Source organism: Trachypithecus francoisi, unplaced genomic scaffold, assembly GCF_009764315.1.
Source record: "Trachypithecus francoisi isolate TF-2019V2 unplaced genomic scaffold, Tfra_2.0 Lachesis_group12, whole genome shotgun sequence".
In the NCBI taxonomy this organism is placed as follows: Eukaryota; Metazoa; Chordata; class Mammalia; order Primates; family Cercopithecidae; genus Trachypithecus; species Trachypithecus francoisi.
This window is the reverse complement of record NW_022681457.1, coordinates 2,578,996-2,592,828: the sequence shown is the minus strand read 5'-3', so window position 1 is coordinate 2,592,828 and position 13,833 is coordinate 2,578,996. Positions and strand designations below refer to the sequence as shown.

General features: G+C 49.3%; 1 protein-coding gene across 3 annotated transcripts in view; it reads right to left on the bottom strand.

Moving 5' to 3' along the window:
* Positions 1 to 11,909: 11,909 nt before the first annotated feature.
* Positions 11,910 to 13,833, bottom strand: part of SAE1 (SUMO1 activating enzyme subunit 1) — a 90,413-nt gene continuing 88,489 nt past the window's right edge. For all 3 annotated transcript variants that reach the window (XM_033223805.1, XM_033223803.1, XM_033223804.1), the window contains one exon: positions 11,910 to 12,944. In XM_033223805.1, the coding sequence (XP_033079696.1) occupies positions 12,890 to 12,944 (55 nt within the window). In that variant the 3' untranslated portion in view covers positions 11,910 to 12,889. The remainder of the gene's footprint in view (positions 12,945 to 13,833) is intronic.

Sequence of the window (13,833 nt, the reverse complement as noted above, 5' to 3'; positions counted from 1 at the left end):
GATACTCTTTCTGCTTGCCTTCCCTGCAGCGTGGCCTTGGCGAGGTCTTCTAATCGGAGGCTCTGTGAGCCCTGCTTGTGAGTGGGTGGGAGAGGCGGGCCCTGGCAGTTGTGGCTCCATCAGAAGAAAGGCTGAGGGGCCTGGGCTCTGCCAGACTGGGACACTCCCAGCCTTCATCATCCCCATTCCTGGTAAAAGTGAAGCTCGGCCTGGTGCCATGGGTCATGCCTGTAATCCCAGCACCTTGAGAGGCTGAGATGGGTGGATCTCTTGAACCCAGGAGTTCAAGACCAGCCTGGGCAACACAGTGAAACCCTATCTCTACAAAAAGAAAAAAATTAGCCAGGCATAGTGGTGTGCGTCTGTAGTCCCAGCTACTCAGGAGACTGAGGCAGGAGGATCACTTGAGCCCAGGAGTTGGAGGCTGCCTTGAGCTATGATCAAGCCACTGCACTCAAGCTTGGGTGACAGGGTGAGACCCTGTCTCAAAAACAAAATAAAAAGTGAAGTCCCCAAAAGGGTAGGGGTTCTTTGTTGCTTTATCCTCACTTTGTCCCCAGTGGATAAAGTATGTTGTAAGGGCACTTGATATGTAATGGATGAGTGAATGACCCATAACATATTCAGAGGCACCACTGTGACAAGTGACAAGTGCTGGGGATAGAGTCATGAGACAGACATCATCTCTGCCCTCACAGAGACAGAAAGGGACATCTGTCTGGCCTTGCACTGTGATCAGCCATAGGCTGCCTCTCCAGCTGGAGGAGCACTTGGAGCTAAGATCACAGTGAGTCCCCGCACACTGCCCTGAGGCCTAACCAGGCTGGGCATAAGCAGCTGTGTTGAGTAAATGTAGAAAGGGTCACTCCTACTGCCATCTTCTGCAAATGGCCATGGCCACACACTGCCCTTGAGCCGTTTCCCTGTACTGATAACTGAGTGACAGAGACCTCAATGAGAAGCAGGGAGGTGGGCAGATCACCTGAGGTCAGGAGATCGAGACAAAAATCAGCTGAGCGTGGGGGTGAGTGTCTATAATCCCAGCTACTCAAGAGACTGAAGCAGGAGAATTGCTTGAACCCTGGAGGTGGAGGTTGCAGCGAGCCAAGATTGTGCCATTGCATTCCAGCCTAGGTGACAGAGCAAGACCCTGTCTGGAAGGAAGGAAGGAAGGAAGGAAGGAAGGAGGGAGGGAGGGAGGGGGGGGGTCATAATCCCAACACTTTGGGGGGCCAAGGTGGGCGAAGATCAGGAGTTCTAGACCAGCCTGGCCAACATGGTGAAACCGTCTCTACTAAAAATGCAAAAATTAGGCCGGGCGCGGTGGCTCAAGCCTGTAATCCCAGCACTTTGGGAGGCCGAGACGGGCGGATCACGAGGTCAGGAGATCGAGACCATCCTGGCTAACACGGTGAAACCCCGTCTCTACTAAAAAAAAATACAAAAAACTAGTAGGGCGAGGTGGCGGGCGCCTGTAGTCCCAGCTACTCGGGAGGCTGAGGCAAGAGAATGGCGGGAACCCGGGAGGCGGAGCTTGCAGTGAGCTGAGATCCGGCCACTGCACCCCAGCCTGGGCGACAGGGCGAGACTCCGTCTCAAGAAAAAAAAAAAAAAAAAAGCAAAAATTAGCCAGGTGTGGCAATGCACGCCTGTAATCCCAGCTACTCAAGAGGCTGAGACAGCAGAATCCCTTGAACTCAGGAAGTGGAGGTTGCAAGCGAGCCAAGATGATGCCACCGTACTCCAGCCTGGGTGACAGAGGGAGACTCTGTCTCCAGAAAAAAAGAAAGAAGAAAAGAGAGAAGCAAGGTATAGGCCAGGTGTGGTGGCTCACACCTGTAATCCCAGCACTTTGGGAGGCTGAGGTGGGAGGATCACTTGCAGAGTTCAAGAACAGCCTGAAAACATAGCAAGACTTCATCTCCACACACAAATACTTTTTTTAATTCGCTAGGCATAGTGGCACATGCCTATAGTACCCACTACTCAGGGGGCTGAGGCAGGAGGATCATCATAGCTTGAGCCCAGGAGTTGGAGGCTACGGTGAGCTATGATCATACCACTGCATTCCAGGGCAACAAAGGGGGACTCTGAAGCAGGGTATATAATTATATAATATTTACAGACACAGGGTCAATCCCAGATCCACCCCTTCCCAACTATCCTTGCTGCGAAAGGGACGCTAGGGGAAATGGCCCATCTGGATGGCCAGGGTGTGGTAACCGGGAACAATCACTTTGGAGAGGTATTTGATAAAACCGTGTGCTGTGATATGAATGAGTTCCCTAAAGTTCTTGGGTTGGAAATGTAATCCCCAGTGCTACAGATTTTAGAAGTGAGACATTCAAGAGGTAATTACGTCACCAGGGCTCTGCTCTCAGAAATGCACTAATGCCATGACCACGGAAGTGAGTTTTCACAGGAATGGGTTCCCTATTAAAGAATGAGTTCACCCCTCTGTCTCTCAGATGAGATGCCTCCCTCCATGTTACAACGAAGTCGGAAGGCCCTCACCAAATACCGGCCCCACCATCTGGGACTTCTCAACCTTCAGATTTGTGAGCCAATAGAATAGATTTCTTTTTTTTTTTTTTTTTTTTTTGAGACGGAGTCTCGCTCTGTCGCCCAGGCTGGAGTGCAGTGGCCGGATCTCAGCTCACTGCAAGCTCCGCCCCCCCGGGTTCACGCCATTCTCCTGCCTCAGCCTCCCGAGTAGCTGGGACTACAGGCGCCCGCCACCTCGCCCGGCTAGTTTTTTTTTTTTGTATTTAGTAGAGACGAGGTTTCACCCTATTAGCCAGGATGGTCTCGATCTCCTGACCTCGTGATCCGCCCATCTCGGCCTCCCAAAGTGCTGGGATTACAGGCTTGAGCCACCGCGCCCGGCCTCTTTTTTTCCTTCTTTTGAGAGGGAGTCTCGCTCTGTCTCCTACAGAATTTCACTCTGTCTCTCAAGCTGGAGTGTAGTGGCACAATCTTAGTTCACTGCCTCCTCTGCATCCTGGGTTCAAGCGATTCTCCTGCCTCAGCCTCTCTAGTAGCTGGGATTACAAGCGTGCCCTACCATGCCGGGCTAATTTTTTGTAGAGATGGGGTTTCACCATGTTGGCCATGCTGGTCTTGAACTACTGATCTCAAGTGATCCACCTGTCTTGGCTTCTCAAAGGCCTGGGATTACAGATGTGAGTCAGTGCGCCCAACCAGATTTCTGTTCATTATACATTTCCTAGTCTGTGCAATTCTGTCAAAGCAAGACAAAACAGACTCAGACATGGTGTCAAGATGAGAATGCACATACCTTGTGGCAAGCAATAGCTTTTGTGGGCATCCCCCTTAGAAGAACACGGGTGCATACAAATATCCAAGTACTGGCAATGCACAAAACCATCTAAGTATCCAACAGCAGGTGGAAGGGTAAATAGTCTTATGGAGTGGCCAGGCCAGGTGGCTCACACCTGTAGTCCCAACACTTTGGTAAGCCGAGGTCAGGAGTTTGAGACCAGCCTGGCCAACATGGTGAAACTCCGTATCTACTAAAAACACAAAAATTAGCCAGGCATGGTGGCAAGCACCTGTAATCCTAGCTACTTGGGAGGCTGAGGCAGAAGAATCGCTGGAACCCAGGAGGAGGAGGTTGCAGTGAGCCGAGATTGTGCCATTGCACTCCAGCCTGGGCAACAAGAGCAAAATTTCGTTTTAAAAATAAATAGGGTTAGCCGGGCGTGGTGGCTCACGCCTGTAATCCCAGCACTTTGGGAGGCTGAGGCAGGTAGATCACGAGGTCAGGAAATCGAGACCATCCTGGCTAACACGGTGAAACCCCGTCTCTACTAAAAATACAAAAAAAAAAAAAAATGAGCCAGGCGTGGTGGCGGGCGCCTGTAGTCCCAGCTACTCAGGAAGCTGGGACAGGAGAATGGCATGAACCCGGAAGGCGGAGCTTGTAGTGAGCCGAGATCGCACCACTGCACTCCAGCCTGGGTGACAAAGTGAGACACCATCTCAAAATAAATAAATAAATAAATAAATAAATAAATAGGGTCAGGCACGGTGACTCATGCCTGTAATCCTAGCACTTGGGAGGCCGAGGCAGGCAGATCACGAGGTCAGGAGATCGACACCATCCTCGCTAACACGGTGAAACCCCATCTCCACTAAAAATACAAAAAATTAGCCAGGCGTGGTGGCGGGCGCCTGTAGTCCCAGCTACTCAAGATGCTGAGGCAGGAGAATGGGGTGAACCCAGAAGGTGGAGCTTGCAGTGAGCCGAGATTGCACCACTGCACTCTAGCCTGGGTGACAGAGTGCGACTCCGTCTCAAAAATAATATAAAAACATACATACATACATACATACATACATACAACTGGCCGGTGTGGTGGCAGGCACCTGTAACCCCAGCTACTTGGGAGGGTAAAGCAGGAGAATTTCTTGGACCCGGGAAGTGGAGGAGGTAGCAGTGAGCCAAGACCACGCCACTGTGCTCCAGCCTGGGCGACAGAGCCAGACTCTGTCTCAAAACAAAACAAACAAAACAAAACAAAACAAAACAAAGTCTGATGTAATCACACAACAGAACAGTATACATTCATTAGCGGGAATGAACTAGAGCTTTACCAACATGAAGAAAAATCACAGATAATGATGAACAAAAACTGCAGTGGCAAAATAGTGGGTATGTGGGTATTTATTAGAACATTTAGCTGAGTGAGGAGGCAACTGCTTGTAATGCCAGCACTTTGGGAGGTTGAGGTGGGTGGATCACTTAAGGTCAGGAGTTCAAGACCAGTCTGACCAGTCTGACCAAGTGAAACTTCGTCTCTACCAAAAATACAGAAATTAGCTGGCATGGTGGTGGGAGCCTATAATCCCAGCTACTTGGGAGGCTGAGGCAGGAAAATTGTTGGAACCCGGGAGGTGGAGGTTGCAGTGAGCCGAGATCACACTATTGCACTCTAGCCTGGGTGACAGAGTGAGACTCTGTATCAAACAAACAAACAAAAAGTAATCAAATACTCCAAAAGAAGGCAGGAAAAGAGAAACGGGGGAACAAAAGTGGGACAAATGGGAAGCAAATGGTAGACCTAAATTCAACCATGTTAATAATTCTAAGACATATTATGAGAAAGGGGAGCCAGTTATGGGAAGACGTCACATCCTCTACCAAAGGGATGGCCATGCACTGCAGTGAAGGCGAAGCAGGGCTTTGACCTGGGTGCGAACACTCTCTGCATGGCCTTTGCCCGGCTCACAAATATTTAAGCATGGAGACAAATAGAGGTTCTTTTGTTTTTTGCTTTTTTTGTGACAGAACTTCACTTATTTTGCCCAGGATGGAGTGCAGTGGCACAATCTCGGCTCACCACAACCTCCGCCTCCTGGGTTCAAGTGATTCTTCTGCTTCAGCTTCTCAAGTAGCTGGGATTACAGGCATGCGCCACCTTGCCCGGATAATTTTGTATTTTTAGTAGAGACAGGGCTTCTCCATGTTAGTCAAGATAGTCTCAAGCTCCCAACCTCAGGTGATCTGCCCACCTTGGCCTCCCAAAATGCTGGGATTACAGGAATGAGCCATTGCGCCCGGCCTCCTTTTTTTTGTTTTTGTTTTTTCTTTGAGACTGAGTCTTGCTCTGTCGCCCAGGCTGTACTGCAGTGGCATGATTCTCACTGCAATCTCTGCCTCCCAAGTCCAAGCAGTTCTCCTGCCTCAGCCTCTTGAGTAGTTGGGATTACAGGTGTGAGCCACTGCGCCTAGCCACCTAGATGTTTTTTCTAAACACGATGTTCTTCATATTTATCCTGATTGGGATTCACTGAGCCTTTAACATCTGTAGATTTCTGTAATCCCAGCACTTTGGGAAGCCGAGGTGGGTGGATCACTTGAGGTCAGCAGTTTGGACCAGCCTGGTCAACATGGTGAAATCCCATCTGTACTAAAAATACAAAAATTAGTTGGGTGTGGTGGTGGGCACCTGTAATCCCAGCTACTTGGGAGGGTGAGGCAGGAGAATCACTTGAACCCAGGAGGTGGAGGTTGCAGTGAGCTGAGATCACACCACTGCACTCCAGCCTGGGTGTCAAGAGTGAAACTCCGGCCGGACGTGGTGGCTCACGCCTGTAATCCCAGCACTTTGGGAGGCCGAGGCGGGCGGATCACAGCGTCAGGAGATCGACACCATCCTGGCTAACATGGTGAAACTCTGTCTCTACTAAAAATACAAAAAAAATTAGCCAGGCGTGGTGGCAGGCGCCTGTAGTCCCAGCTACTCGGGAGGCTGAGGCAGAAGAATGGTGTGAACCTAGGAGGTGGAGCTTGCAGTGAGCTGAGATGCGCCACTGCACTCCAGCCTGGGCGACACAGTGAGACTCCATCTCAAAAAAAAAAAAAAAAAAAAGAGTGAAACTCCGTCTCAAAATAAATAAATAAAAAGTAAAAAAATTGTAAATTAGGCCGGGTGCGGTTGCTCAAGCCTGTAATCCCAGCAGTTTGGGAGGCCGAGATGGGTGGATCATGAGGTCAGATCGAGACCATCCTGGCTAACACAGTGAAACCCCGTCTCTGCTAAAAAATACAAAAAACCTAGCCGGGCGTGGTGGTGGGCGCCTGTAGTCCCAGCTGCTCGGGAGGCTGAGGCAGGAGAATGGCGTGAACCCGGGAGGTAGAGCTTGCAGTGAGCCGAGATCCGGCCACTGCACTCCAGCCTGGGCGACAGAGCAAGACTCCGTCTCAAAAAAAAAAAAAAAAAATTGTAAATTAAAAAATTAGCCGGGTGTGGCAGTGTGCACCTATAATCCCAGCTACTTGGGAGGCTGAGGTGGGAGAACTGCTTGATACCAGGAGGCAGAGGTTGCAGTGAGCCGAGATCGTGCCACTGCACTACAGCCTGGGCGATAGAGCAAGACTCCATCTCAAAAAAAAAAAAAAAAGAAAGAAAAGTACCAGCCAGATGCAGCAGCTCACATCTGTAATCACAGTACTTTAGGAGGCTGAGCTAAGAGGGTCACTTGAGGCCAGAGGTTAAGCCTGGGCAACATAGTGAGATCTCATGGCTACTAAAAATATGTATATAACTTCTTTGAGATGGAGTTTCACTCTTGTTGCCTAGGCTAGAGTGCAATTGCACAATCTCGGCTCACTGTAACCTCCACCTCCAGGGTTCAAGCGATTTTCCTGCCTCAGCCTCCAGAGTAGCTGGGATTATAGGCATGTGGACCACACCTAGCTAATTTTTGTATTTTCAGTAGAGATGAGGTTTCACCGTGTTGGTCAGACTGGTCTGGTGACTGCTGACCTCTGACCTCAGGAGATCCAGCCACCTTGACCTCCCAAAGTGTTGGGATTACAGGCGTCAACTACTGCACCCAGCCAATAATTTTTAAAAAGTTAGCCAGGGGGAAAAAATTAGCCAGGTATGGTGGTGCCTGCTTGTGGTCCCAGTTACTCAAGAGACTGAGGTGGGAGACTCACTTTGAGCCCTGAAGATCAAGATTTCAGTGAGCCATGATTGGACACCCCTGCACTCCAGCCTGGGCGACCAAGTAAGACCCTGTCACTAAAACAAAACAAAACAAAACAGGCCAGGCACGGTGTTTCACACCTGTAATCCCAGCACTTTGGGAGGCTGAGGTGGGTGGATCATGAGGTTGGGAGTTCGAGACCAGACTGGCCAATATGGTGAAACCCCGTCTCTACTAAAAATACAAAAATTATCCAGGCCATGGTGGTGGATGCCTGTAGTCCCAGCTGCTCAGGAGGCTGAGGCAGAGGAGTTGCTTTAACCTGGGAGGTGGCGGTTTCGGTGGGCCGAGATCATGCCACTGCACTCCAGCCTGCGCAACAGAGCGAGACTCTATCTCAAAAAACAAAACAAAACAAAAACCAATGAAAACCAACTTCTAAAATGCATTTATATACTCGCTAACCCTGGAACTTGGCTTTGGGAAGTCTTTCCTAAGTGTGCACAAAGAAAACAAGCTCAATGTTACTCAGCAGCAGACTGATTCAATAGTTAATGGTTTACCCGTTTTGGTTTTGGAATTTGATGCATGAGATACAAGGATCTCTGAGACATATTGAGAAAAAAGTACATTGGAGAAAAATAGTTATTTATGAATACGTAAAATAGCAGCTAACATTGAGCAATTTCGACTCAAAGAATGAATTTATTTTTTAATCCTCACATATCTGAGGAATGTACCATTATTCTACTCATTTTAGAGATGGGGCAACAGAAAGTAGTGTGGCGAGGGTCACATGGCTAAGTGGTAGAATCTAGGTTTGAACATGGTAGTCTGGAAGGATTCACTCTCAACAGTTACCAGGGGTGACCTCCAGGGAGTGGATATGAAAGTGGATACAGCCAGCCGGGCGCGGTGACTCACGCCTGTAATCCCAGCACTTTGGGAGGCCGAGACGGGCGGATCATGAGTTCAGGAGATCGAGAGCATCCTGGCTAATACGGTGAAGCCCCATCTCTACTAAAAATACAAAAAAAAAAAAAAAATTAGCCGGGCGTGGTGGCGGGTGCCTGTAACCCCAGCTACTCGGGATGCTGAGGCAGGACAATCATTTGGACCTGGGAGGCAGAGATTGCAGTGAGCCGGTGATTGTGCCACTGCACTCCAGCCTGGGTGACAGAGTGAGACTCCATCTCAAAAAAAAAAAAAAAAAAAAAAGTGGATGCAGTACAGCTAGGCTGGGCATGGTGGCTCATACCTATAATCCCAGCATTTTGGGTGCTGAGGCAGGTGGATTACTTTAGGTCAGGAGTTCAAGACCAGCCAGGGCAACATGGTGAAACCCTGTCTACTAAAAGTATAAAAATTAGCTGGGCATGTTGGTGGGGGCCTGTAATTCCAGGTACTTGGGAGGCTGAGATAGGAGAATCACTTGAACCCAGGAGGCGGAGGTTGCAGTGAGCCAAGATCACACCACTGCACTCTAGCCTGGGTGACAGAGCAAGACTTGTCTCAAAAAAAAAAAAAAAAAAGTGGATACAGCTAACATGTCCAAAAAGCATCTCATATTTCTCTCCAAAATACAGTTTAGCTGTGAAGTCAGCTGCTACTATTATGTGGCCAACATTGTGCTGACAGGCTGTGCCCTGCAGCAGAGAGGAATCTTCTCTTTATACTTGTATATTGCTTGAATATTTTACAAGCTTAGAAACCAAATCCACCCACCCTTCTGGACCTAGTTGAAGGCCCTCTTTCATGAAGGCCGACATGATGCTTTCCAGTGACTACTGGGTCTCAGGGACTTGTGAAAGGAAAGTCCAAAATCTTATTCCCACCGAGCGAACAAGCCGGCACGTGCCACTACATGAATCTCCACTGAGTACCCCGCCATCATGGCCTTCCCAATCAACGCCATTTCCATCTATCCCTTGCTTGTGACGTGAGGCTGTTTCCTTATCTCCAGCACAGGCGGGAGAACAGCATCTACCCCCATGGGGTTGCTGTGGGGATTCCAACTCAAAGAACAAGGACTCTGAAAAGTACCAGGCAGGTTGCATGGGTATGACTGTTAACTGTTATCATTAAACTTGCCACCTGCAACCTAAGCCATCTCTTCCACACCTGTAACGAGCTAATAGAACATATGTCAGGATAACTTTTTTTTTTTTGAGATGGAGTCTCGCTCTGTTGCCCAGGCTGGAGTGCAGTGGTGGTCTCAGCTCACAGCAACCTCCACCTCCCACCGGGCTCAAGCAATTCTCCTGCCTCAGCCTCCTGAGTAGCTGGATTACAGCCGCACACCACCATGCCTAATTTTTGTCTTTTTTTTAAGTAGAGATGGGGTATCACTGTGTTGGTGAGGCTGGTGTTGAACTCCCGACCTCGTGATCCGCCTGCCTCGGCCTCCCAAAGTGCTGAGATTTTTTTTCTTTTTTTTTTTTTTTTTCTGAGACGGAGTCTCGCTCTGCTGCCCAGGCTGGAGTACAGTGGCCGAATCTCAGCTCACTGCAAGCTCCGCCTCCCGGGTTCACGCCATTCTCCCGCCTCAGCCTCCCGAGTAGCTGGGACTATAGGCGCCCGCCACCGCGCCCGGCTAATTTTTTGTATTTTTAGTAGAGACGGGGTTTCACTGTGGTCTCGATCTCCTGACCTTGTGATCCGCCCGCCTCGGCCTCCCAAAGTGCTGGGATTACAGGCGTGAGCCACCGCGCCCGGCTTTTTGAGCTTTTTTTTCTTTTTTGAGACAGTATCTCGCTTTGTCACCTAGGTAGGCTTCAGTGCAGTGGTGAAATGCAGGTCATTTCAGCCTCAAACTCTTGGGCTCAAGTAATCCTCTTGCCCCAGTCTCCCAAGCAACTGTGACCATAGGCACAAGCCACCATACTCAGCTATTTCTTTTTTTTTTTTTTTTTGAGACGGAGTCTCGCTCTGTCGCCCGGGCTGGAGTGCAGTGGCCGGATCTCAGCTCACTGCAAGCTCCGCCTCCCGGGTTTATGCCATTCTCCTGCCTCAGCCTCCCGAGTAGCTGGGACTACAGGCACCCGCCACCTCGCCCGGCTAGTTTTTTGTATTTTTTAGTAGAGACGGGGTTTCACCGAGCTATTTCTTTTTTTATGGAGATGCAGTCTTGCATTGTTTCCCAAGTTGGTCTTGAACTCTTGAGCTGAAATGATTCTCTCACCTCAGCCTCCTACCATGCCTGACCAACTGAAGATTTTTTTTTTTGAGATGGAGTAATGCACTGTCACCCGGGCTGGAGTGCAGTGATGTGATCTCGGCTCATTGTAACCTCCGCCTCCTGGGTTCAAGTGATTTTCCTGTCTCAGCCTCAGCCTCCCCAGCAGCTGAGATTACAGGCACCCGCCACCATGCCTGGCTAATTTTTTTGTATTTTTAGTAGAGATGGGGTTTCACTATGTTGGCCAGGCTGGTCTCGAACTTCTGACCTCATGATCTGCCCATCTCAGCCTCCCAAAATGCTGGGATTACAGGTGTGAGCCACCACGCCTGGCCTTTTTTTTTTTTTTTTTTTTTTTACATTTTTATGATTAATACAAACATCATGTGGGAGTTTATGAAATTTGTAGAAACTAGGTATTTCTTGCCTGGGGCTGGCAGCTTTCCCCTTGATTCCTGAGGGGTCCTCTGGGTGACTTAATCTCTGCCATTAGAGGTACAGGGTGGAAAAGTTGGAAGCTTCCGGGGATTCTACAATTTTGTTTTTATCAATCCAAACCCACCTGCTCCCCCTTGTGACCCAGGCTGCACATTACAGTCAAGAATGTAATTAGCTCAAAATTTAAAGACCATGTGAAATTCATGCAGCAATGTAACTGCTGACCGACACCATGATTGCACTAAAGGTGGCCAGACATGGATCCCTTCCGAAATGCAGCCCGTCTCACCTCTGGTGGGAGCAGGTGATGCAGGGTTGAGGAACGGAGGCCCTCCTGTAGTGGAGACCAGTTTTCTCCCCAACTGACTGCTGTGGGATTGGAATAGGAGAGACTGATTTATTGAAACATCACACAATTTACATAAAGAAGAAACAGGAGCAAGAGTGGGGTGAACTGGAACGTGCTTTGGCTGCATCAAGACAAACCTGGTCTTCCAATAAAAGCTCTGACCCGTAGCGGCTGTGGGACTTGGGGCATATTAAGCATCACTTTTGACTTCCTTTTATTATTATAATTCTTGTCACTGAAAATAGCCACTATTTAGCTGAATTACCCATTAGACAACTGGAGCCAGAAGCTTCTACACACTCTAGAATGTAAACAATTTAACTCTTGCTGCATCACCCAGAAAAAATGGTGGCAGGAATGGTGAGAGAGAGGAGGAATCTCTGAGTTAAGAGTCTTAAAGGAGATTTCTTCAGGTCTGAAAAGGCAACTGGTAGGATCATCCCATTCTCTCTCAGAAGCTTCTGAAGTGGAAGAAAAACAAGCAAATCCTAAAGCAAGTAACTTTATTATCATTCCTTTAAAAAGAACCAAGGAAAATTCACAACATATGTGAAACACAAACAGCTGTGGTTTAGGAGGTAAACAAAGGACCAACACAACCCTGAAATGCAACAGCCTCTGAGTGGCTTGGGATGCATGTGACTGGGGTTCTGTTAAAAGGGCAGGCTCCTCCCTCCCAGCCCTGAAGCCCCAGGAACCTGCATTGAAAGACAAGCTCTCCTACTAATACTCAAATTGCAGGGTCTCACCCTAACATCCAAGACTTGGTAACATCTCCTTTCTCCCAACACCCAGCTGGAACTCAACTAATCCTAAATGAAAACTCAAGAACAGCACACCAGATGCCACCTGTTGTTTGTCAGGGTCTCAAACTCCAGAGGAAATGCATTTGCCTGTCATGGTTTTCCTCTCTGAGGGCACCTGTCTGAACTTGGAGCTGTGCTTCCACTGGTGCCTCACTGGGCCTGGGTCTACTCTCAACCTGAAGTCACACTTTTCTCTGTAAGACATCAGGTGAGGAGTAAGTCCAAGAAGGTGGCAAGAGGCTCCCAAGCAACAGAGCATGCTCGTTCCTGGCAGGCATCTCCCACAACGCCCCAGAGGGCTGGCGAGGCTATGACAGCATAAGGACAGACAAAGGGCAGAGGGGTGCTTGGAAGTGCTCATCACTCAGGGGAGCTGGCAGGCCCAGGATGACAGGCAGCCTGAACAGTGCTGGAACAAAGACAGCAACCCTGCCCCTTGTCGAGCAGCTGCTTGTGATGGGAAGCAGCATGTCGGCACCACCTCCTTCGTCGCAGGAAATGTTTTGTACTGGGCCAATGACTTCAGTTTTCCTTGCCTGGAGATGCCTTCATGAAGGAAGGGGACAGGGAATACAGGCGGGCATGCTGCAATTGGCATCTCCGGAGCTGCCAAGTCTTGAGTTCACTTGGGGCCAAGGCACTCCACAATCCCATTCCCCTTCATGCCATCGAAGAAGAAGAAGTTGTTGTGAGGAGGGTCCCGCTGAGACAGGGCCTAGGGAGAAAAATGAAAAGAGGGTTTATCTCAAGGTGCTTTAAGAGGAATAGAGGGAAAAAAAATTCTAAAAGCAGTCTAGGGCAGTGGTTCTTTTTTTTTTTTTTTTTTTGAGACGGAGTCTGGCTCTGCCGCCCAGGCTGGAGTGCAGTGGCCGGATCTCAGCTCACTGCAAGCTCCGCCTCCCGGGTTTACGCCATTCTCCTGACTCAGCCTCCCGAGTAGCTGGGACTACAGGCGCCCGCCACCTCACCCGGCTAGTTTTTTGTATTTTTTAGTAGAGACGGGCTTTCACCGTGTTAGCCAGGATGGTCTTGATCTCCTGACCTCGTGATCCGCCTATCTCGGCCTCCCAAAGTGCTGGGATTACAGGCTTGAGCCACTGCGCCCGGCCGGCAGTGGTTCTTAACTGGGGTTGATTTAGATCCCAAAGGGCTATTTGGCAACGTCTGGAGACAATTTTGATTGTCCTATCTCTGCTCTATCCCTTACAAGCTGTGTCCATGAGGAGATTATTTAACCTCCAAACATTACCTTCTCTACCTAACATGAGAATAAGAAATGTATTAGCTTGGGTTAAACTATGTATCTCAAAAATTTAAAGCAGGCCAGGGCCAGGCACACTCACACCTGTAATCCCAGCACTTTGGGAGGCCGAGGTGGGAGAATCACTTGAGCCCAGGAATTCAAGACCACCCTGCGCAACATGGTGAGACCCTGTCTACATGAAAACTGAAATAGGTCGGGTGCGGTGGCTCACGCCTGTAATCCCAGCACTCTGGGAGGCTGAAGTGGGCAGATCACCTGAGGTTGGGAGTTCAAGACCACCCTGGCCAACATAGTGAAACGTGTCTCTACTAAAAATGCAAAAATTAGCTGGGTGTGGTGG